We start from the raw sequence: 26089 nt of genomic DNA, 5'->3' as shown, positions 1-26089 counted from the left end.
AGTGTCTTTGATCAGGGGAGCTAACAGGGGAAGCTACTTTTCCCAAGTCTTCATCCCCCAGTGAACCTCTGCCTTCCTCTCTCCATTTGGAGAATGTTCCATTTGAACATTCCAGCTGTGTTTTTCTAGTTGCACATATAGTCACATGCTATGCAGGTTAGGTATGTGAACTACTCATCTTTCTATGCTTTGCACGTATTGCCACATTCACTTCTCTGAGACCACACCAAGAAGGACCCATTATCTCCCTGAAGTTTTGAAAAGAGGCCTTCAGCTGCCTGCAAGAAGTCAGAGCTGACTCATATCCTTCTGTGGTTTTTTTTTTTTTCTCTTCCTTATCCAAATCCTTTCCTTTCTCTGTGTTTTGGAGAAGTCCTGAAAGACTTTTGTGGTTAAAGCACGAGCTATGTGTTAGGAAGCACTGCCTGTCTGGAGGGAGTTTGGGAAAATAGCTGTTCCCTTCTCCCTGAAATGGAGTCCTTTATGAACACTGCAGTTGTTCACAGGGGCTATTTTCACCTTCACCAAAATGTGGAAGCAGAGCTCAGTTACAGCACGGTACACTGGCACTGCCCAGTAGTACTGTGTTTGTTACAGTTTTGCTAACTTGAATTTCTGTGCAGAACAAGAAAATACTGACGAAAAGAGGTTAGGAAGGAATGACGCAATTAAATGAGATTAAATCAGAGCATTGGTTTCCTTGGAACACATATTTGGCTTTTTATCAACAGTCTTTTCCCCATTTTTCAAATAAACACATATTTTCACGTGATAACTCTATTTGAAATATTAATCCTTCCAGGGCTGCGTTACCTTTGTTTCTTCTTCAAAGTCCATTACTATGAAAAGGTTGCTGTTCCTTAGGCTGTTTCAGCTTCAAAAGAATTTTAGGGCCTGGTCTATTGGAAAGCTTGGGGGTATAATTAGTGAAAATGGAAATAGATGGAAGAGAAATTTAGTTCCTGATGTTTTAATTTAGTGTGGTACTGCCATGTGTTGTTGAAGAGGATTCTTAAAGGCAAACATAATTATTTCATTATGGTCTTCAGAATGCTTTCTTTGGTCTTAATGACAAGAAGCTGCATAAGGAGTCATACATTTTAATTAGACCTTCTTATATTTACATCAGATAAATAACAAATAACTGATGAAAAACAAGTCTTCTGAATGGATGATTTCACACAGAGCTCTGGTTACAGTTTAATGATAACACATTTCTCTTGTTTTGCATTTTAATTATGTAGCATTACTACTTTATCAGAGATCTCAAATACGGTTATTTCCATCCATTTCATTAGATTCACAACTTCTTTATATGAATCTGAAGATAAAAGGTATTTTTCAACATATATACCTGAAAATTAGTTTCCAGCTTTATTAATTTCATTTTGAATTAATTTCTTACATTTCGATACTTTTTTTTTTTGTGATAATCTCCAGTAAAGCTAGTGGGAAGAGGAGTCAGACCTTTTCCTGTGTCTTCAATTATCTACATAAGAGCAAGTCCTGCCATGGTTAAAAACCCAAAGGTCAAGAAGTATGAAATTGTAGGGCTTGTAGTGGAATTTTCTAAGGAAAACTTGGGTCCATCTTTCTCACCAGTATAGTTGAAAGTTTCATTCATTTGAAAATGCTACCAATACCTTTTTATAATTGTGTGTATACTTCTGTGTGCATTTAAAATAATTTTATTTTTAATGAAATTTTCTTTACCCCGTGTATCGGACGCTGCAATACCAGGAGAAATTATTTTAGAGTTTTGCTGCTTGGAAGATTCTTCCACGTTAGCAAGCTCTCCAGCCTTTCATTTTTGTAACAAAACATATTTCATATGATTAATTCCTCAGAGTATAACAAACGCTAATTGTTGTTATTGATTTTAAATTTCGCAACCATTACAAGTAACCCAGATGAGTGGCAGATAAAGAGTAATAATCCATGGAGTTCTGAAGTGTTTCATGTTTGTCTGTAGTACTTTAAGTGATCAATAGTAACTGCCCCATTGAAACTAACTGCTGTATCAAATAACAGTAAATCAAATGAATGTGCTTACAGATTATTTATTGAAAGCTCTAATTGTTCACTGGGGCCCTGCTTATCTCAGGAAACAATAGAAGGCAGTGATCAGGCAAACTGGTTTGCAAATGCCGGGGGTGCCATGAAACAGCAGGGTCTCCCTGTTCCTGGGTGGTATGAGAGCTTTCCAGAATGTGCCCCTGTCCCACTGGGATTGTTTGGTTCCAGGGTAAGGTGGTCAGAGGTGAATTTTCTCAGAGAGCATCCCTTGAGCTCACAGGTTACACTTTTTAAAAATTACTGTTTTTATAGGTTGTCACCTTTGGGTGGCAAACTTGTGTCTGGTGGGTAAAGTGTGGGAAAAGAACTAAGAAGATTTCCCAAAGTTTCTGACAGGTCCATGTAATGAAAAACAAAACAGGATCAGACCTTAGGAGAGGAAGTAATAAAAAGCATACTAAACTTACTCTGTGGAAAGCTTGCCTAGTTTGTGTTACAGTTTGGGGCAACTCTATGCAGCTGTGCAGTTGTCAGACTTGTGCAAATACTAAGAAATTAAAAGCAATGATTTCTGACCAACAACCTTCCACTGCTGATTTTACTAATTCCTTAAAATGGCTGCTCTGCCTTGTCACAGTGACTCAGTGAAATATTAGTGCCGCAGGTTGGAGGTTTACTGGACCTTCAAGTGAAATGGGTAGTCTTACAGACACTCTCACAGCTATCTACATTTTTCTGATAGCCGTGGTGTGTTGGCAATAATACTTTGCTCTGTCTTCAGAATCCTCTGGGTATTGGCAGAGGCACTAAAAGAGTCCTTGAGAAAGTTTGGGAAGATGGCATTGAATGAGCTGTGGCAACTGGAAAAGCATTTGTAAAACTTAGCTTGATTTCTCTAGAAAATAATGGCTCAAATCTCTCAAACATGGCAGGAAAAGGGGCTTTTCCCCCCTAAAAAAGAGCAAGTTTTATGAAACATAATTATATCATAGTGTAAGTGCATACTCATAATATAGACATTTTAAAATTATTAAGCACAGTAACCAGAGATCTTCTGGATTTTAACCTCATAGGGGAAAAATAACTTCACTTTTTTGGAGCATGTTTTGCGTTAAAGTTCTTGGGACATCAGCTACTAGGACTGAATGTTGCTTTTTCAGTTCTTTGCAAACAGAGTACTTTCTTTTTGTCACATTCTGTATAAGGTATGGCTGATATTTTTCCTGTTTCCAAGGCTGGGATATTGTGGTCAGTTGTGAGTGGCTTATCTGGGAAAAAAAAAGTCACTGTTGAAGGTAGGTATTGAATAAGAAAGACCACGTGACTAGGAAATACTGTTAGTACATATGTATTTTCTTGAAGTACAGTGTGTGCATATTTTTTTTCTCTTTCAAGTGAGAATGGTAATGATAGACAACATACAGATAAAATTATGAGCATTTCTCACTCCAAGGGTTTAATGGGAAAATCTACTTCAGGTAGAGAATAGGAAAACAGAATATTGGAAAATGTGCCCTCCAGTCATGGTACTCATCTTGTCTCCAGGCTCTTGTGAATGTCTTATTTTATTGATCTTAGATCTTCTAGGCAGAGTGTGGAAGTGTGCTCTGAGCTACAGTCAAGAGCACTTCTACTGGTTGGCTCTGGGACACCGTGCTCTTTCCCATATTTCAGCTTTTGCTGGGCCTGCTGTGAGAGGGGCAGAGGGATGTTTGTCATGTTAACCTCACTGATGGAAAGTTAAAAGGGGAAAAAAAACCAAACCAGAACAAAATATTTTATAAACTCAATGTCAGGGTGTTGTGAATTACAAGGAAAGGAAATTTGGTAGTGTCTTAGTTTTCATGTTACCTTCCCCACTGTGTTACCATTTTTTTGTCTGGCAGGTATTCAATTCAAAAATATTTAAATTCTGCTCATGCGAGCATTACAGCTTGGTAAACTTCATATTTTATTTGCTCTCTCCAAAGATAGCGACAAAGTTCTTAAATATTCCGTAAACTGGAATTACTTACATTAGCATCAGAAATGTTGGGGTGAGCTGCTCTTAGTACTGCACTGTCCTAGTCTGGCATGCTGAGGGGATGAAGGAGAGCAGAGTATGTCCCTGTTTTGGTCTCAGATGTTGCAAATGCACGTGTGCTGTAGGATGCCAGAAAGGTTAAGTTTTGGTCTGACTGTCCTTCTATTTGCAGATAAGCTCAAGTGATGAAAGCCATGTTTTTCCTGTTATTGTGTCATGTCTACATGGAAATAATGGATTGTTTTAATTATACCCCCACAGTTGCAACAGAGCAACAACATGGATGCAGTTAGGCTAGTGTAAGGAATAGTCTTAACACTTACTTAGAAAGTGTGCTGCGTGGATGTAAAACATACATATACAAGCAGAGATAGCCCAGAGGTTCACTGCAGTGATGCTGGGGCATGGGAGATGTGTACTGGAATATCTGCCAGGTTTGAGAAGCTACCTTTGCTTCTCCCAGCCTACACACTGCCGTGTCCTCTTGCAGGAGGCTGCTGCTGAACAGCAGCAGGAAACTCATGGCTCCATTTCATGGCCTGAGCCTTGCCAGCTTCAGCAAATGGCCCTGGGTTGGAGGGGCATGGCTGGGAGGCTGGAAGTGTGCTCTCTTCCCCTCCCCACTCTGCCAGAGTGTTGGTGACCTCTGGGAAGGGGCCAAAGGGTGGCTGCCTGGGGTGTGCTGGTTCAGCAGGTTTCATCCCAGCTTCGTTGTGGTATGAAGCGTTACTCGATAAGGAGTCGTAGCTCTGGGTGGCATAACATGAAACAAAGGTCTGCAGCGAGGGCCCAAGAGTGAGATCCCAAGCAAGGAGATATAAAGCTTCACAGTTGTCCATTGCCATGTAAAAAAGGCAAGTGCTGTGTGACAGGGCTGTCAAAGAAAAATAAGGAGTTAGACATCCTTCTCAAACGAAATCAAAACTTAGAATTAGCAAAGCAATAAAAGCCTTCTAAAGTGAAAGCTGGAAACAATACATTTTTAATAAAATGGGCAGTTACTCTAATTGCTGAACCCCTACTGTTCAATTTCTTTTAGTGCCCTTATTCATTAAATTCAGCATGCTTATACTTATTATTTACAGATGTATGCGTTTTAACTTGTTTATAGAAACCGTGCCTTGCAGAAAGCTGTGGATGGTATAATACTAATTTGTGTTTATTGCTGCCTATAATATGCAATTTTAAAAACAATTAAAGATAGCAGTGGAGCTCATCATTGGAGCCAACCTCCAACTGCCCATGGAAAGTAAAATATTAGTACTGTGTGCTGCCTAAAAGGTTATAGGCCATTTGTAGTAAGTTGATAACATACCCATTAATGAAGAATTTACCTGTTCTTAAGGATTTTAAGCTCAGCAGTCTAGTTTCTAGATAATGTTCTGATGTAACCCATTTAAACATATGTGATGGAGTTCATAATTGCCCTTGTAAATGGGTATAAAAAGGAGGGTATATAAATCAATTAGTGATATCCAGCAGTGTGGCTGTAATACAAATTAATTGTAATGATAAGCATTTTAACTGCTACTCTTACTAACTCAAAGTAGTTTTGATTACTGAATTGGCTCTTGTTGAGTCACTCTATTAATTTTAAGGTTTGAAAGCACTTAAAGATCAAAATGTTCTGAACTAATGGTCCTAAAATTTGAGAAACAAAATATGTAAAATATTACACAGCAAGTCAGTTTTACGGCATTTCCAAAGAGAGCACAATAGTTTTATTTTATCCATGTGGTACTGAACAACTGTGTAATAGTATTACATGATTAAAGATACTAAAACACTCCTTTTCTTGCTGGATTCAAGCCACAGCAAAAAGTCATGATGAATAGTGTCATATGTCGAGTATATAGAAAATAAAAAATTGTTTTGGCAGGCATAGTAATACCAAAAACTAATACCAACTTGGATAGGAGGTGAGTTTTGAAGAATAAAATAATTCCTAAAAGGACTTGAAAATAAAAATCCTCAAAATACTATATAACATTTAATAACTGTAAATGGAGACTTTATGACTTAGTAAAATATCTGGATGTGTGTAGAGATTATAGCAACTATTTCATTGCCCTTTCAATTTTCGTTTCTTACTGATGATACTGGGTCAGGGTTTTCTCCCATTTATGTTTACAAGTCAAGAGTCTTTTTTAAAATCAGTAGAGTAGCAACACCATAAAACATAGCTGAAAAAAAGAGTCAGACCCCTTTTATTTTTAAGTGTTTCTTTCCTTACAGCGGGCCTTTTTAAAAAATTTTTGATCCCGTGGGGAAAGCACTGAATTTGTTACACCACATTTGTATCAATAGGCCACAGAAATAGGCTTCGTTTTCATAAATAGAGGATAAAGAAGGCAGAGTTCTCATCCTCTCTACATTTGTGTCTCTTCTTTGCCTGTGCCACTTTATTCCACATAAGGATCTGACCATAGGAATTCACAGCTAAAGAAGCCGGGGCCTGAATTGTAAGAAAACTTAATTTTCAAAGGAAAATTTAACTTCCTGCAGATGATGGTCCAATTATGTATTTTTTTTTAAAGAAGATCCTATTTTTCAGTTTTGCAGTAATGCAGAATTTTCACTTGAGACTGATGTGGTTTTGCATGGTAATGGACAGGCAGAAAATCACCGACCTGAAAAAACTACAGAGCTAGCATCTTTCGGATGTTTTTCTTCAGTTTTCCATACGATTTGTTTTTTTCATTTAACATGTTTTCTTTTTCATTTCGAAGGTAGGCTCCTAATACAAAGTGATGAGCTGCTGCCCTGTAAACTCTGCCTGCCAAACCCTGCGGCCATCCTGTCTCTACTCTTACTTTCACCCTGGCTCACTCATGGTGTCTGCCTGGCCATTTATTTAGCGAAAGACGCTCCTGTTCTCAGTTACTAGCACATCATTAAGTCTCGCTGTCTTGAGAGTAACACAGGTATAACCAGTTGCAGTTCTTGGCCCTGGTATAATTAATCCTGACAAGCTTTCTGCTTTCCACGTTTGCTCAGGTGTAAATGCGTCTCTCTGGCTATATGGAAGCGTAAACCCAAATGTAGAACTGCTTTGCTGACATAACTGTTGGGGAAAAAAAAAATCAGCCTGAAGAGCAGTATAATTTTCTTTGAAAAGGTGCTGTTAGTTATACATACTACCTCAGGGTTTTGTGGAGCTGGTGCTTGAGAACCAGGAATTGCAAACCTATGGAGCAGCTGCTGCCTCCTCATTGTCCTTTACTGCTAGCTGTAGTAAATATGTGTGTAGAGTATGTAGTTGCCAAAAGTCATGGCTCTTCTGGGAGAAGCACCAAAAGTGGTTGCAGTGACAGCTCGCCCTGTGTACCTGTGGGGCACAACAAAAAGATGCAGCAGTTTCAGAGAAAGGTTTTTTAGGGTGTTTTCTTTCAGAAATACCTAATTGTGTGTTGGTGATTTTCAGGTCATGTGTACTCAATTTATAAGACTAACCTGCTAGATTCAGACTTAACATCTTGGTGGTTTGTGAGGCTTGGACAGTGCAAACAAGAGTAGAGGATTTTGTGGCAGTTCCTGGTGTTGCTTATGCCTGTGTGATACACAGTGTCCACATGCACAAGTGCTGCTGAGGTGCCTTCAGGAGAGGATTCAGGATTTCTCTCAGTTCCCTACTGGGGCATTCCTGTGTAATTTTATATATGATGGTAGTCTTACAGAAAGCTAATTCTCAGCTGGCTGGGGAGATCAGAAAATGAAGGCAGGGCTTTCTCTGCTGGCAGCAGCAGTGGTTCTTGGAGGCGGGAGGCACCCAGCCCTGCCCTGCTTCACAGTGGGCAGGTGAGTGGGGTGCACATGCAGACTTGGGGGTGCTTCAGAGCTCCTGCAATAGAAGGACTGAGCACAGACTTAACAGAGTTCCCTGCTTTGTCATATATCCCACGGGAAACCTAGGGCAAGACATGTAAGGCTATATTTTGAGGACACTGCTTAGGGCTGTAGGCAGCTGGATTCTCAGTTGCTGTTGAAAATCCCAGTTGGGTACTGCTTGGATTTTTCTAGGAATTTATGATGCAAGCAAATAAAGCTCTTTCACTGTCAGTGCTTCTGTTTCTCGTCTGTAAAGTAAGAATAGCTCTTCCCTTATCTCACTTAGGTGTTAAAAAGGTACAAATATGAATGCTCATGGGTTATTCACATACTGGAGTGGCAGGGACCGTGCTTGTAGATCAGATAGGTAGAAGAGAGCAGGATCTTTCATGCTGCTAAATATGGCAGAACCAGAAGCGGTGCTGGTGTTGCTGTGTGGCCAGGGACAGCAGGGCCTGAGGAGAGTCACTCAGGGAATCTGTGCAGGAATGCCACTCCGGAAGATGTGCTGGCAGGTGGGGCTCTTGAAGTGCCGTATTAAATGCCAGCATAAAGTCAGGTGACTGAATTGCCATGTTTAACTAATGGATTAATAAAGAGGCCAGATTGTGTCATAACAGAAAAATATGGTACTAAATGATCCCTGCTCTTCACTGGGCTACTGATTAAGATTATTTGGGGAATAATAATATCTGTGAAGAAGTTAGCTGCTAAGTAACAGAGATTATATTGTGAGAGTAGAACAGAAAAATAACCAGAATGTAGATGCTGTTGTTATCTGACTTAGAGCAAAAAAATCTGGATAGCTCTGCTATGCTGGTAGTAGGATACTAAACTATTTCTTGGCCCTAATCCCCTGATATGAATACAGGTTTCAAAGGGCTACACTCCTGTTGTATGGTCAAGATCAGTATCCACTGACTCCACTGACTTATGTTACATGACTCTGCTGGTTAACGTTACAGATTTGCAATGGAAACTTGGCAATTTTGTTGATGAAAGGCATGAAGGAATATGATGCAGCTCGCTCTCTCCCAGTTCTAAACCGGTGAAGATGCAACAGACGAGTGTAAACACTTTTTTTCTGTCATTCCAGTTGACAAATACAACTTGGTGTATACACAGCAAAGGCATTTGTTGACTATGAAGAAGTTGGCTTTTCTTTTATTTGAATCATACTTTAAATTTAGTCTGTGTTTTAACACTGAAATGCTACAATAGTTAAAATGAAAGGACTCTAAGGACCTGCTTTGCAAATAATGTCTCCCCTCAAGGCTGTGGATTTCAGGGTTTATTCTTTCAAATATCTTTCGACTTGGCAGGATCATGAACATTACCATTATTTGAATTGGAGTAACACTGGAAGGTCCTGCAGCACCAGTTACTGTACAGCACATTCTGAGGCCCTGCCCAAAATAGTGCACTGTCTAAATGCATGAGATGCGGAAGGGTGGGGGAAGAAAATACTGTCCTGATGGTATGTCTGGCTGCAGTGGAGCAATGGCCAAATTTGTACTTGGAACTTCATTAGGGTGAGGATATCGGAACAGAGAGTGTGCTTCACTGCTTCTTGTGCTCTGAGGTGGAGGGCAGAGTTCAGCAGGACCCCTCTTCTCCCAGATGCTTCAGGACAGAAGCCAGCTGTCCCTATCGCTCTTTAGCTGACAAGAGTTGTAGCAGCAAAAGTACTTCAGCTTTACAGAACTCCTGCCAACTCAGCTGTGCCTATCGGGACTTGCACCTTGTCTGAGATAGTTTTGGCAGCAGCAGCCTGTGCCCTTTGCATGGCCCTCAAAGTGCCCTGGGTCTGAGACTCCTTTTAGGTGACCTTGCATGCAGTTTTGTCCGTTAGTCTGGTCCTTGGAGACTGGGCTTCTGAGCTCTGTAACCTTTACCTCTTTCTAGTTCTGTTGTTATTTTAATCATACTATATGAATCCTGAGCAGCACATAGTGAAAACCGGTTAGATACTGTATTAGCTTTTAAAATAACAGAAAAGGATCATTTTTGATTTGGCTCCCTCAAAAAGAAGCAAGGTCATGGAGTTTCATCTTCTGATGTCCCTGTTGAAAGTAGAATGCCCCTTTTCAGACTAAATGCAAACCCATAGACTTTAGAGGATTTCTTTGGCTTTCATCCAGAATACCACCCTTTTTTAAAGGACAGTCTTGTAGAGATGCATGACTTGATTAAAATTAACGCTGGAAAAATTGTAACCAAGTATTAGAATAGAATAAATATATTTAACATCATAGCTTTAAGGCAGATGTGTGCAGCTAAAAGAAATAAAAAAGAAACCCTCAAATGTGGAAAACAAACTTTCTTAAGTGCTTCTGAAAATCCTGGTAATAGTATCTCAATCTGAAGTTTTTGTATGTTTTAATCCAGGTATGTTGTGTTCACTTGTAATAAAAAGCATTCCTTCCTGAACTTCGATGCATACCAGCTCTATAAGGAAAGAGTTTTGACTGTGATAATTTGTTCTGTGTTGATTAACATTTGCACATGGCTTCTCCTGAGCCTTTTCCTCGGGCCTCCTGCCCTCAGCCCACTCCACCTCTGTGTGTCCATCTCCCAGGAAAAACAACGATCCAGCACAGCAAGTGCCAGTACTGAAGTAGTAGCACAACTTCTTTGCTTTGTACTTTTTTTCTTTGCAAGGGAGAAAATGGGAGTCTTCCCACAAGGGGAGACTTTGTTTTCCTCTTTCTGTTGTCTGTGATCCCCACCTGTTGTATATATGGTAAAAATATCTGGGACTTATAACCCAGCAACAGTACGCAGCTAGAGTCATGTGTGACCGGGTCAAACACACACTCGCTGGAGGGTCATGGCCAGGTTACTAAGTCAAGGCTGGCAAGTCTCCACAATAATGTTTTCTTTCTCTCTCACTCTTTTTTTTTTTTTCTTCTCCCCTTGTCTGTCTTCCAAACAAGAGTTTAAAAAAACCCAAACCCTCATAACAATGCAAACTATTTAAGCATGACAAATTCAAAGAAGTTTTTTATTAAAAAAAATTGGAGGGGGGGCGAAGTCAATGATATTTTGGATTTAATTTTATAGTATGGTTTTATGTGGCACATGAAAGAGAGAAATTTGTATTGAAACAATTGAGACCCACTTTCCCAGTTCCTGGCCCTTTCCTGGAAGATGATTAAAAGCAGACTTTTTTTTCCAGACGAGACATAAAAATTAAATGATCTACAGTATATAGTTATTTTTTCAAATGTTTGGAGGCTTATAAATAACTTCTACAATCAAATGCACACATACAAGCAGCAGAGAATCTGGTTCTAATTACTTGTACTTTAGTTGAACTTTGGCGTTTCCTTTGACTTTCTGCCTAATGTATGTGAGCTGAGTGCCTTGCACTCCTGCAGTGAATTCACAAAAAAAAAAAAAAAAAAAAAAAAAAAAAAAGAAGAAAAGGCAAAAAATCCAGACTCTTGTTGGTGCCAACAAAAATGAGGGTTAACAGAATGTTTTGACCAAATGCAACACTTTGCTATTCACCCTAATTAGCTGAAATTGCTGCTTCCCACCAGGGACCCTGAGCTCAGTATTCAAAATTCCCTTGAGGCTATCCAGGAAATGCCATTTGCTTTACAACTTCTTACTCTTTTAAAACTCAACTGTCCAAAGTGTGCATTAACATGCAAGCTTAATAATCTAAGTTTCTAGGAGAACATGAGGCATTTTGCGGTGCCTGCCTGCTTCTAGTTGGTCTCAAAATAAAATACCTTCTCCATCTGTCAACACGGTTTAGCTGGCAGTAAATTAGCTCTCAGAAAGCACGCTGTGCTTTTAAAGATCTTATCTGCTACTTTATCTAACCTTTAGAAAAATTTCAGACATTTTAGGAATTGTGAAGTGACCGATTGTTTGAGAGTCCCTGTGTGCTTAAGCTGCATTCAGGTGTTGGGTGACAGCACTGAGGCTCTGTTGTCTCAGGTGAGTAGGGATCCTGAAGTGTCACATCCCACAGGACAAGAAAGCAGGGCATGGAAAGCTGTTGCATTTTTTTTGATTCTCTTTTTTTTCCCCCCCTTGAATTCTTCCTAAAAATTGTAAGACTGATTTAAAAATGCTTCTTCTGGAAAAGTCAGCTGTCCACCCTCCATCCTTTCTTTTTTTCCTGGTTGCTTGTGTAGACATGCATAGAAGAAAGCAGCTTCTGCTGTCATGCACCCGTTAGCCGTCAACATGTTGCAAAAATAGCACTTTATACCTGCTGAGCATGAGTTGCTACGGATGCTGCACAGGACTTCTGCACAGGCACTGCATACATTTTCAAATAAAGAGTTAATAAGGCTAAATCCAAGGAAGATTAGTAAGTCAGAAACTGGAGTAAGAGTCAGGCATGTATAACCTGGGTTCAAGCCTTCTCCAGAAAACTGCACACCTTGCCTGTGATCAAAAGTGAATGTGCCCAAACTGGGTTTTCTTATACAAAAAGCCACCAACAACCCCCCCCCCCAAAACCAAAACAAAACCCAAATAAAAACCCCCAAACCTACCAACCAAAAAAAACCAACCAAAAAACCAAACTCTCTAGGCAGTTGTTCAGCTAATGCAAGTATTATATTTAGTAGATTAAGTCCTTTTAGTGGCACATGTATATGGGAGGATCTTCTGATTTCCATTGGCCCTTTCCTTATCATATACCTTTTCAAATTGTCCTGAAAAATATTCTCTAGCAGTACCTTCAACACTTTACTTGCTGACTGTGTTGTGTATTTATGAATTGAGTTGGTTGCATGATCTCTTCTGGGTATCACAAGCTCCTGTTGTTTGTACAGTGCTTGACAGACCTCTCTGGTGTACAATACTGTTTGTGGTTGGAACACTACTATTGGATGCTGGTGCTTGTTCAGGATGAAATTATGAATAAACAAAAGCGTATCAGTATTATTCCTCAAAGGCTGCTTTCCCCAAACTGAAATCACAGAAGGATTGCTGGAGTGCAGTTGTTTTATTGAATGACACAACCTTGTTTTCCCATGGGGAGCCTAAAAACTGCCTTTTAGATGGACTGGGAGAGTTGAATGAGCTAATACAAAACACATTGTCTGCTGGTATTGGAGTTTTAAAGCTAAAATTTTATCATTCCATAGACTCAATTGGAAGCCACCATAATTCATGTACGAGCATGAAATAAGGCAAGGAATGTTTGAGGCTTCTCAAGGGCATTTGATGAATCTAACTTTAATTTAGAAGTACTAATAGATTATTGATTCAAGCTGGGTGGCTGTGCAGAGATCAATAACAGAGCACTCTCTATCTCTCTTAAATACCAAAAATTACTGTTGAAAAGAAATTACCATTCTCATATGAGTTTTCATTAAGAAAAAGCTTCATTAAAGTTTTCTTGGTGCAGTAGGAACATGTAGATGTTTGCCAAATTCAGTTTATTTAATACTGAAAAAGATGAGTATAGTTCTGGACGTTGTCTTAATGTCACAGTTTATGGAGCTGTGTTATTTTTCTTATTTTACTTTCCTGTTTTTTCACAGCCTCCTTGTTGTTAGGTATATAAATAAATTGGTCCCATTGGAGAAGTATTTCTTAGCTTAAATCGGAGCCTTTAATACTTTACTCTAGCATTTATTTTCATCTCAAGTGTCTGTCCTTGAAGTTGATACTAGCTTAACCCAAGGAGAAATGGCAGAAAGGGGCCCTTTTCTCACCAGTAATCAGAGGTTGCCTCATGTGCTGTGATGCCCTCTGAATTCTGCAACACGAGTTGACAATGAATCATGAGTTTAATACAAATGTATCATCGTTGTAATCTGAAAAATATCATGTACAGTAAATCTTGTCTAAGAATTTTCCATTGAGTAATATTCTTTAGGGCCTGCTGTTAGTACTCTGGAGATTTAGCTCTGCTGATAGTGCCTAATATTTCTGGATAGATCTGAGTTCACAGATCTTGTCATTCCTGTATATCTGTTGAAAAGTTAGAGGGATTTATCTGAGAAGCAGCAGACGGCTAGGTGAAACATGAAAATGTATTGCACATCCACAATAAATGTGAGGAATGATGACAGCGTATCACAGAAAACTAATGCAGATGTTTTGGAAAGATGTAGTTCACATGTCTTATCATGCATCGTAGGGCTTTCACGTCCTTTCCCTGAAAGGGCTAACTGGCTTTTCAACAGGCTCAAAACAAATGACCATCTAGAAATATTAAGGCAATAAGGGGATGTGAGGTCATAATATATAAGTAGCTTTTTCTCTGCCAGGTTTCTTGATGTTTCAGGTCCTAAGGTAGGTAAGGAGGTGTTGCTGGGTTATGCTAGTTTTACAGATTTAAAAACAAAAAAGGACAACTTGTTTAGGTAATTTTCACTTCAGGTCTCACACTCTTTACATATATCTTGATAGGTGCTGCTATCCTGCTAGGTCAGAATTGCATATTGTAGGTGTTACCTTTTGTAGAAAAAGGCAAGAGATTAAAAAACTCTCCCAAGATTAGGTACCAATTACAAGGGTACATGCCACAGTTTCCCTTTAAAGACTGATATCCAACCTGTACACATGGATGCCATACAATTCAATAGGCTAAAACCAGAACATAAGCCCAAAGTTGTCCTTTTTTGGAGCCTGGTAAGATTCGTGTCCTACATCTAAACTATTGGGTACTTTAAAGTATAATTTTGAGGCTGTAGGATGTAGTCCTGCCTTTATTTGCCTTGCTTAGCTCCCTTTAAATTTTACTAGGAAAAACAAATTAATGTTTATCGTGGAAAGAAAGATATGGGCCAGTTTGATATTTTTAATATGGTTATATGTAGTAATTTATTCAAAATTATTATGAATCATTCATTTTTCTTTTCTTTTGTAGCAGTTGAAACTCAGAGCACCAGTTCTGAGGAACTTGTTCCGAGCCCTCCTTCACCACTTCCACCCCCTCGTGTTTACAAGCCCTGTTTTGTTTGTCAAGACAAGTCATCTGGATATCACTATGGTGTCAGTGCTTGTGAGGGATGTAAGGTGAGTGCCATCATCTCCCTTTCCTTTTATAAGTCTGCATTTCATCTTAGGAGAGGGATAAAGCAACGCAGTTTGGTGTGACTTGATTGTCTTCAAATACAGCTGTAACTTTCTTGCATGAATTAATTCTGATTCATGACTAAAGACAAATAAATTACCACCACTCTTGGAATTAATTCCCCTCATGACTTCTGCCAAATATGCCTTTCAGGGACTTCCTTAAGTACTGACTCTCACGAGAATGTGGTCATAGCTGTAGACATAATCAAAGAATAAACTGAAAACTTTTTGAGACTCTTCATTGTACATCTGTAGGTCAGATATTCACTGAGATCTCACATGGCCCTTGGCTGCTCTTGTCCTTTTTCTGCATGCTGCTACCTCTCTCAACTCAGGGGTGGAATTTGGGAACAGGATCTGATCATCTGGAAATTTTTGGTGTAGTCTCTAGCTATGTAACTAGTCTCAAATCAATTTGGGAATTTAAGGATTAGCAGGTTTGTGTTTGCAAAATTTAATCTGTCAGACTTCATTGCTGGCACATCTGCCAACTGCCTTCCAGTGCTGTGATTGTCAGAGCATGAATTGATGACTGTCTGTAGGATGCAGTAATAAAATACACCACTGAAAAGTAGAGAATGTCTGAAGAGGAGATACCCAGCAGAGAAGAAATGTCAGCTACACCATGTTTGTGTGGCAATAACTGCAGGTGTGCACACAGGGAACAGTGCACTTCCATGCATGCAAGGAAGACGGTAGAGTGAAAAATGCTAAAGAAAAGGTATCACAAGGCAGATGCTCTCATAATTAAATTTGTTAGCATACCCTAGTGCAATGATCTTTCTTAACATTTGAAGAAAAGACTTACGATTTTCATCCTTTAGCTTAAAATAGATGTGTAGTGTTTAGTACAGTACTAATGCATGCCAAAAATGTGACAGGTGCTATATCCATATAAATAAAGTTCTGAGAATAAATTAACAAAAGGCATTTTGCTGGTTTATTTTTGTGAAATGTTATATTTTTCAGATAGTCTGTAGTTGGCCATTTTTACTTTATCCTTTGAACCTTCAGCTTCTTTCATGCTAGTGGCCTTTTGTACTTACATAAAATATCATAGTCCTGGGTTTGTGTCATTAGACAAAAACCTAAAGGATTGAAATCTGATTTCCTCCCTATTTTATAACTGTAGATACTGAATTAATGAAGGTAACTTCAGCACTTCAGTTTTAGAACCTCTTTCTGATATTGAGGTTTCTCTTGGATGTCTTGTCTGTATTTTTTTTTTTTTTTTTAGATGCCACAAAACTATCAAAATTTAAATGTCTGTTAGGAAGAACTATGGAAAGAATATGCTGTAGCTGATTTCCTTAAGTAGGAAATCTCATCATACTCAGATGCTAACATGCAAATAGTGGTGGTGTCACTTGCTCACCCACGTTACCTCTAAGCACAGACATAATTGCAGACTGTGGCAGAAAGGTCACGTGTCCCTACAAGTTCATTATTTTTGAAAAATATGCAAAAATACACTGTAGGACCTTCACTGGCCTATTGCAAAGCATTTTCATAAATAATTAAAGCAAGATCACACTTGTCAAAATACATGAGGAAATCCATCTTGTAATGTGTTAGCTATTACTCAACAACAACAAAAAAATCATCTTCACTTATTTGCTTATTTGCAAGGCGGGGTAATTCAGCCTTTAACGATAGCTGCTGTTAAAAGAAGAAGAAAAAAAGATTATTTACATACAAAACCTGTCAGTCTATGAGAAATAACAAGATTCCAAAACAGTAACTTGGCTGCTTGAGACTGTTAATATTTGGGTTTGTTGATGCTAGCTCTTCAACAGGTTGGACTAAGGTTTTGTGGAATCTCTTCCATGGATTGAATCAAATTTCTTAGTGAATGCCAGAAAATGGCAAGAACATGATGTGGCTGCTGAATCAACCACTGGTCCCTTTGGTGGACTGTCAGGTATTACATTTGCTGTTGAAATTCGTCTGAAATTTCAGGTCAACAGAAGTGGTGAGCTGGATGTCAGCAGAGAGCAGACAGCAGACTGCAACACCGGAGACTGCCTCAGAAACCTGTGTTGCCAGTTTCCACTCTTTCTCTGAAAAATGTTACCCTTTTTGACTGTTTGGTTTATTTTTCTTTTCCTTCATCTTTACACTTGCTTTCACAGCCATCAGCTGTTGGTCCTGTACTTCAAGAAAACTGCCACCTTGAACTTCTGATTTGTATCCATGCAGTCTCCTGCCTGTTTCCAAGTCTAATTTCAGCCTCTGTTCTCAGTATCAGTTCTTCATGCCCCTCTTCTCTCTCCAGCCTTCTTCATACAAAAAAATACCCAGTTTCTTTGCAAGTTTCAGTAAGCACTGAGAATTGAGCTCTGCTGCTTGAAGAAGCCTTATCTCCTGTGGATCTCTGCCTTTCAGTTGATTATCCTAAGTTTATTAGAGAGCCTTTGTTTCATTGAAGGCTTCTGATTGGTATGGAGCTGCAGTTTCGTGCTGATTCTCTGGTGAATCAAGGGAACAATAATAATGAAGAACTTGTGTTACAGCCTTTTGTGTAGTGAGGAAATTCAAATTTATTACCCCTTTACCTTGAAGACACATTTCCATGCAATTTCAAAGAGCTCTATTTTCTTCAAGATTTGTCACTGAAGCTGACCAGCATGTGCAGAAGCTGTTGGGATGGGGAGAGGCAACCTCATTCCATAAGAAGCTAGACTAAACATCAGCCAATCCCTTTCTTTCTCTTTTCATCTGACCATGTTGCAGTTTTCTCCTTTTTCACTTCTATTTTCCCTGCTTCTTTCTTCACCCAATTTGCAGTCTCCATTCTGTGATGTTAATCTTAAATTCACTCATTTTTCCTCCTGCATTTGCCCCTTCCTCTGTTCTGAGGTCCTTTTCTTAAGTCTTTCCCTTTTTCCTTTCTGACTCATTTACCTTTCACTTTGAACTCCTGGCAGTCTTGTTTCCCAAGGGAAACACAAATGGAAAACTCTGCTCACATCATATTTATCTAATTAGGACCCCGATCTTTTGTTTTTCTGTGCTGGCTTTCCATTGGTTTTTTTCTAGTTTTCTCTCTGTTTTTCCTTCTCTTTTGCCTTTCTCCTTTGAGCTCCAGTGAAGCTGCTGCCACAGTGATCCTTAGTAGTCTCATCTAATGCAAGGAACATTTTTCTTTCCTCCAGATTTTGGGTCGATGGCCTCCTTTGATTCTTCCGGCTTTCTTTTTCCTGGCTTTCCAAACTCTACATTTTCATCCTATTTTACTTACTAATTTTTCAATATCTCCTTAAATGGCTCTTTATCCACTTCCTATGCTATTCCCCAAGGTTCAGTTGTTTGGTTTTCTATTTAAAAAAGAGTTGTTTACTGACCTCTTTTATGGTAGACCAATGGAGGATGTCATGGCAATATTCTGCTCATAAGAGGTATATTTTTAATTGAGACCCTTCCAGCCAGGAGCCCTTGGAGAGCTGTGGATAGTGACTATGACCTTGTGATGTTCAATTTGGGAAACACTGCGCTATAAATTTTATCTTCCCTCAGCTGCCACCAACCCATGGATGATTTCCAAAGTACCCCTGTCTCTGACTTCTCCCCTCCCATATTTCCCTGGTGTGTCGTCTTGCTCACCTCACTGCTACCCTGGACACAGAGTTCTTCATGAAGACAGAACTTTCCATGCTCTCTTTGTGCCATCACCAACTCTAATCTCAGTTCTTTCAGACATCATGTCATGATGACATCATTTCTGATCTGCAGTATTCTATTTTACCCAATCTGTTGTCATTTTTCCTCCAGAATCTGAGAATCTGGCTTCAGCTGGCTTCATTGTCAGACCATTGCTGTGGTCTTCTCACATGGGATTGGTGCCTTCTCCTGTTCTCCCTTCCTCTTTTCCCACTCACTGTCATCCTTGGTTATTATTTTTTCAGGTACCTGGGAACAACCTCCTAACCTCCTTTGCCAAATACTTCAGTGACCCTGCTGTCTTATTCATTACCGGAGTCTTCAGTACTGTGCTGTAGTAGAAAGACTGTTCTGTGGCTTGTGTTGATATACTAATCATTTAAGGTTTTTAGAGGATGGAGTATTTCATACAAGGCACTTGTGAACCACAGTGAGAGTTTCAAAGTGGTTAAAAAACCCCCAAAAATGTGCCTTTGTGTTTATTTCTGGGTGTTACACAAAACACAAAAGCCTCGTAGCTGGTCACTGGCTTTGTGTATGTGTTAGAGTTCCAAAATCACACCGATCTTCAGAGTGTACTTGTATTTTGTAAGAAAAATTCCAGAGACAGTCCATCTTTTTTTGTGTAAAACAGTACATTGACAATATTCAGCTTATTTACAACTTTTCCATTTTGTAAACTGTGTGGCATCTCAGAGGTGGGTTTTGGAATCTACTTGTGTTGTTTCATGACCTCAGTTATAGAGTTCTGAGATCTTTCTTTTTTTTTTTTTCTTCCCCCAGTCTCTGGGTGTTGCCAGATAGCACGCAAACAAATTCCATAGAAAATGAGCAATTTGGATTTATCCAGCTGGTGCAAGTGGTTATAGGGCTGGTTGTCACCAAAAGCTCAGCTCTTTGGTCCTGACTTGAGTCGTTGTTGTAGCCGGGTTTGCAGAAAGGGGGCTGAGAGTAGTGGGCTGGATTCCCCACACAATGCCATCATTGTGTGGGTGAGGAGGAGAAGCTGGTGTTCTGGCAGCTTCAGCTGTCTCTGAAAGCCTTGTCTCTTGTTCTGGGCATTTAAAAGACGGCATTCCTCTGCTGACAGTCCTGCCCGGATTACTGGCTTGAATTTGGTGGGCAGCAAAGATGCCTAGAGCAGTTTCATGGGAGAAGACAGCACAGCATGTAAGAGGGTAGGTTTGCGGTCCAGCAGTTTTGTCTGAATGATGAAGATGCCTCTCTGCCTGTTATTGATGCTAAAATGTAGATAAATCTGCTTCAATACTGAGTGATTCCAAGTTGGCTTTTATCATAAAATAAGGATAGCTTTCCTTCCATCAAAGTTTTCATATAGACTCACATCTAATCTGGGATCATTAAATTAAAAGGGTAGCCACATTTAATATATATTCAAGGGTCTTCAGCTATGATAATATGTCTATTTGTTTGACATATTCCTGACTCAAATATATATTTTTATTATGCCAAAGACTTGAAGCAGTATGGAAAAACAGGCATTGATATAAACCTTGACATTTAGGTCTGTAATTTTGTAGGACTGACTCCCCAAAAAAGATAAAATACACATGGGGGAAAAAAGAAAAGAGAGAAAATGAAAGTTTTTGCTTTATCCAAATTTGCTGTTAAGCTTACAATGCTAAGCTTAGGAGAAAAGCTGTCATTTTGTTACAGTTTTTACTTAATCACTTACAGATGTGGTGTGAGGCAGTCCCACCGCTTGAGGCCCGAAATTACTTGCCTAACTTTGAAGGCTGGGCTTTCTGCAGTCTATTAAGAGAGAGAGAAGCTCCTCTGATTGCTGATTCAAAGCATCTAGACCAGACCTGCTCTGGGTCACCCTCCAGAACAGCCTGTCCCCATGATCCTTTGGGTTAGGTGCTCAAGCACAACTGTGTTAGTGTTCTCTGAGATTATGTTCCCCGTGGTTATGTCCCTCTGGAAGCTGAGGAGCTTGGGGTTTTCCTGTTGCAGGCCATGAATCCCTGATCAGCATTGGTACAACAACTGGCTTGCAAAATGCTACAGAGAGAGAGAGAGAGAGGAACTGGCTTTCATTTTATTTATTTGTTTGAAGTTTGATGGCAAGAATATTATTTCCACCCTAAATGATATCATGATTCTATGATACTATGCTTTGGTCTGCGAGAAATGTTGCTGAGAGACCTAAAATATTTTATGGATTGTTATAAAAAAGTTTCCTTTATGGAACAGTGTCCTTTGGGACAGATGCCTTTTCCTTTTAATAATATCTCTTATATCATGTGAGAACAGATTTGCATTTTCTTAGGCGGTTCTGGGATTGTGGAGGGATCTTAAGGAGCAGTTCTTTTTGATAACATGACTCTTGCACATGTTAGCTTCTAGCTATAATATAATTATATTTAAGCCTATATTTATGCCTCTTTATAGGGAATTTAGGATCCAGACATAGAATTTTCTCAGCTACTTAGCAGTAAAAAATAAAAGCACACTTCATAAAACTAGCTAACTAACATTCCATGTATTTGGTTTTGTTTTCTCTGCATGTTTTAATCACCTACGATTGAAACAGAAAGTAAGAAATGTAATGTTAAAAATATGTGCACAGTATGATTTGTATCAGGGGAAGAAGTAACATTGTTTGCAGCAATGCAGTTGGAAAAGCTTCTGTTGGTTCAAAGAAAAATATAGATCAGCTTGAATGATCAAGCTGTATTCGTCTCCATTTAGGCTGTATTAGTGACAGTGCCAGCAGTAGAGATGCATGCTGTCATCCATGCACAGCTATGAAAAATGCCTCAAATCATGGAAAATTGCTTCTAGTTTCAGTTAAATCAACAATACTTTTTAGAAGGTGAAAAATGTATTTTGAAATACATTTCTGCATGCTGTTAATATAATCTAATCTTAAACTGTAAGCACTTCACAGCATAGCAACATTCCAAGCCATTCATTTGCAGAAAGCTGTGCCATATGCAGAAAGACACTAAATGGGTTGCAATTGCTTTAAATGTAGTACTGAAAACCTGGAAATTTTATTCATTCCGTGCTCTCAGAGGAGACCTGATTATTTTAATGCCATTGTTGAAATTTTAGCTTTTCAAATAACAAACCCAAGAAGTCCGATGCCCTGTGAAAAAGGTGGTACCTGTTTCAGTAAGTTCTTGGTTCTTTTTTTGTTGTTGTTTGGGAGATAAAACTTTTGATAAATCCTGAATTTGTTTCAAAAATTTTAAGATGGGGAAGTATATATTAATTGGAAGCACTCTGAGAGCAAGCAAACGTGATGAAATAGATGGGATCAGGAATAAAAAAATTTTCTTACCAGGTTTATTAAAATCACTCCCTGGGTTGTGTGAATGCCATGAATGAAGAAATAAAACTGCTTGCTAACTATGACAGATAGCAAAAATGTAAATTTTTGTAAATTTCCCTGCCTGTTGCCTTGTCATAGACCAAGGGTTCATCTTAAGCTGTGAGAATAGTTGTCTTTTACTAATTACTGTAATTTTTTCTGGCAACCATGCTGGTGCAATAAAAGCGCAGAGATTATCCCAAATTAACTTTCTAACTGTGCTAACCCTCCTGCTCCACTTATTTGTGAGCACAAGGGCTAATGTCCTGTGGAAACAGGAACTGGAAAGTACTCTCTTATTTTCCATGAACTGTCAAATAATGATGTATAGTTGTTTGGCTTAAATCTTGCACTCCCTTCTCTCATAAAATTCCTGATACCATCAGTGAAGGCTTTCTCAAAAAAGAACAGCAGTGTCTGACTCGTGAACTCTGGTGTGTTGTGACCAGCCACATTTTGGGGCACAGCTTTGCCGTGCTGTGTACCTGGAAGGTTTCTGGTACCAAGTAGTGTTCCTCCTGCAGGCAGGCATCCCCTGTGTACAGTTTGGGTGCAACTGTCCTGTTTCAGAGGCCAAAGGAGTTGACTAAGGTAGATGTGGACTGTCCCATCATATGCTAGCAAGCCATAGTGCCCGTGACTGTTCCAAGAGCATTTCCTGATATAAATGTAGCCTTTAGTCCTGTTGACCTTGCATATCTTTTCAGGGTGTTTGGACACTAACCAGTCCATAATAATTACAGGTTTTTCACTGTTATTATTAAGAAACTAAAATTGTTGAGTCTTACTCTTTTGGTAGCGTCTATGCCTTTCTCTACCTCAGAATATACACTGTAAAAAGAAAAAAACTTCAAATTTATATGTGCATTGACATGTTGTTATTGGAGTTGAATCATGGTTTCTCACCAAGGTGGATGATGAAGGGTCCTTGTAGATGCATTTGTCACATTTCTATCCAGATTTCACCTGCCCATAGCTGTTGTGGCTTATTAGCAAATGGCTGAGAGAGCTCGGGCTCACACTGGGTCAGTAAAGTGTGTGTGGTTTACAACACCTTCAGCAGAATTAAGTAAATTAGATGCTCACGTAGAAGTGCCATCGATGCAAATCGCGCCGTGAGGTACCGACTAGAGATGCCAGAAGCAGGTGGGCTGCAATTCTGGCTGGCACACTTGCCTGCTGAGAGGTTTGCATGCAGGGAATGTGGAGTATGTTTTTATTTTCCTGTCACTAGGTTCTAATGGGTTTTACTTTTTCAATTTTCTTCACTAGAAAGAGGGAAAAACCTTTTATTTTGTTCTCATCTTGTCAATCTATTTCATACCTCTCCATTAGTTTAAGGACCACATGTGGCCTTTAATTATAGTTGTAGAGTACAGGCTGTCCTGTACATGCCCTGCAAATTGTACAGATGTAGGAAAAAATGCGGCTTTCCACCATATTTAACACAAGATTTTATAATATGATCTTTAAAAGTACTGTTTGCAGAGGTAATCCAGTAAAGGAAATAGGAATATCAGACCAAACATCTCAGAAATTAAATACTCTGAGATTTTCTTATGATAGTACTAGCCTCCTTTTTTTTTTTTTATACTGTGCCACATTTATGCAATTGCAAATGTATAAAATTACAATGAACTAGCTTTCTAACTCTGGAACTTTATTAAAATAAAGTCTGGTTAATGAAAAATTGATAGAGAAGGGTATACAATTGATTTGTTGAATTTAGATTTAGGATAGCTTGCTGCACCCCATAAGAAAGTGCGCTGTTTTTCCTGGAGGAAAAAAATAGTAGAATAGTTTGCCAAGAGTAGTTCTCTCTGAGTGTGATTTTGGTGCTGGAGAGATGGTTGAGGTCACTGCTGTGCTTACTTTAGGCATCTTTTCAAATTGTAGGTTTCTTAGCAAGTACTTAAAGCCTCTCTGATTGGCACGTCTTAGAGAAGTAAATCCAAAATTAAGGGCTTTCATAATGGTAGAAAATGGAATTAATCATTATCTAATTCTGTTCACACTTATGTATTAAGTAGCTATTCAGATGCTCTTTGTTTGCTACAATTTTGGAATTTATTTTGAAAGATACACCTATCTATATTTTCTGGTTATTGTAGACCATCATCCAGTTTGTAAATGGTCAGCTTCCCAATTTGAAGGAATACTTTGGCCTTGGAAAGTGGCCTTCCATTGCCATCTGCACTTACTGATTGACCTGATAATGGAAACAGAGGTTCTTTCTAATCCTGAATGAAGTGTTCCTTTGAGAAAATTTCCTAGAGGGGTATTTGCTTTAGATTCTTCTGGAAATGGAGTGCAATTGAATTTGTACCATGGATCCCAGAGCTGTTCAGATTTGTGGAGCTGGTCTTTGTCTGTTGCTGTAGCAGAAAAGACAACTGGATGTAATTTTCTGAGATTCAGTATTTCCAGTGAAGTCAGCTTTAGAGATTCTTTATCCAATTTGTTTATTATATACATTCTTCTTTTTCTTTGTCCTGTAAAACAAAACAAATGCCTTACTAAAAAAAAACTTTCACTTTTGAGTACCCATTAAAAAGAGCAGAAACTGACAAAGTTGAGTTTACAGCTGTGTGCCTATCTTTCCCTCTTTGTATCAAGATTTTGCTGTAGTCTTGAAATATGGATACCTTGTCTCCTGAGAATAATGTAAATTATATACATGTTGTGTCCTTCTTCCTGTTTCAGATTATTCTTATTTTTTCAGAGGAACTTCCCACATACAGGGGACACCTCTAGGTGTGACACCTGTGCATCTCAGTACTCCAGTTATGAAAACTTGTAGTTTTAAAGAAGTCGTGCACCCAATTCTGTAATTGGTACTTTTGGTATATTGGCATAGAAACTGTTTAACTGGTGTGCTGCTGCAGCTGATTTGCCAAATATTCAGAGTCCCTACTCATAAATTGTTCTTCCTTTTGATAATAAGCAGGAGCCCCCACGGTTTCCACAGCTCAATTCAGGAGACAGCTGAGAAGGAGAAGAACATTTTTGTATATAAAGTCCCTTATGATTTCACGTGGCCATGCTTAAAATTTCTCATTTAATATATTTTAGTGGGAAAAGTTACTATGAAATAAAAACTGGATCATAATACTTATACTTTAGAGGGGAAAAAATATATTGTTTCTGGATTCCCTGTCTAGAATAATGGATACATAAATTATAAGGTGAGACACAGTTGCAAGTAGTGCCAAAAATGTAGATTTGGTTGGCTGTAAATGCAGTCAGTGATTTCACTCCAGCTATTCAGAACCCAGTGCCGGAGGGGAGAGCCAGCAGCCCCCAGCCAGTGCACGTGAGCAGGGTCTGCCATTGCCTGGTGTCAGGGAAACTGATCAAATGCTTATGAAGCAAGTTCGTTCTCGTTTTAGAGTCTCTTTAAAAGCGACAATTTAATGGGACCCATTACTGTCAGCTGTGGCTGGTTCCCTCTCCCTCCTCCCAGGCGCTTAACAGGGAAAGCAGAGATTTATAGCTGTGGCGTAACCACTCCAATGGGCTACTGTTCACTCCTCCTGCGAGTGTCCTGGCTGGCTGCTCTCCAGATGAATCTTCCAAACAGGGGAGAGGTCTTCCTTGTCTCTGGAGTGCTTGCCTTGCTTGGAGCCCTGTGCACCTGTGATAAATATATATGCAAATTATTAGTTCCTCGCTTCAGTGTGCACCGTGATCCTTACATGCTTTCTGCTGGTCCTAAAGAATGGCAGTGCTCCAGATTTAGCAATATTTAAGCAGAGCATGTAAGAGAGAGAGCTCTGCAAGCCATCATTTTTTAAATGAATAAGAACTACCATTTTTTACGGGTTTTTTTTGGATCAGGGGATCAAGGCATTTCTCAGATGCTGCTGCAAATGGTCTTGCCCAGTCCACATTTGTCGATAGTAATGCCCAGAGACTGTTACATGTACAGAAACAAAAGTGAAAACTACATACTTTTTTTAAAGGAAAGAAAAGGGAGCGTTAGGTGAACAGGAGAGATGCAAGCACAGCATCCAGGAACCAAATGGATGAACTAACTAAAAAGACCTTTCATCTTACTCTAAGTCCATGTGATTTTCGTAAACCGAAAGAATGATCGTCTTGTGATTATATGAGCTCTGTGCTTGAATCTGGCCATTGATTGAAGTCTGGCAGGGGAGGGAGAAAAC

At 39.2% G+C, this 26089-nt stretch overlaps 1 protein-coding gene across 12 annotated transcripts in view; it reads left to right on the top strand.

The window, feature by feature from the left end:
* RARB (retinoic acid receptor beta) overlaps nt 1-26089 on the top strand; it is a 323260-nt gene that overhangs the window by 240591 nt on the left and 56580 nt on the right. For 9 of the 12 annotated variants that reach the window (XM_032107895.1, XM_032107886.1, XM_032107913.1 and 6 more), the window contains one exon: nt 14715-14863. In XM_032107895.1, coding sequence (XP_031963786.1) covers nt 14715-14863 — 149 coding nt within the window. The remainder of the gene's footprint in view (nt 1-14714; nt 14864-26089) is intronic. The other 3 variants (XM_032107923.1, XM_032107902.1, XM_032107941.1) reach the window with 1 other exon arrangement.

This window comes from Corvus moneduloides, chromosome 1 (assembly GCF_009650955.1).
Source record: "Corvus moneduloides isolate bCorMon1 chromosome 1, bCorMon1.pri, whole genome shotgun sequence".
NCBI classification, from domain to species: Eukaryota; Metazoa; Chordata; class Aves; order Passeriformes; family Corvidae; genus Corvus; species Corvus moneduloides.
The sequence above is the reverse complement of the archived record's forward strand: the minus strand, read 5'-3'. Positions and strand labels throughout refer to the sequence as shown.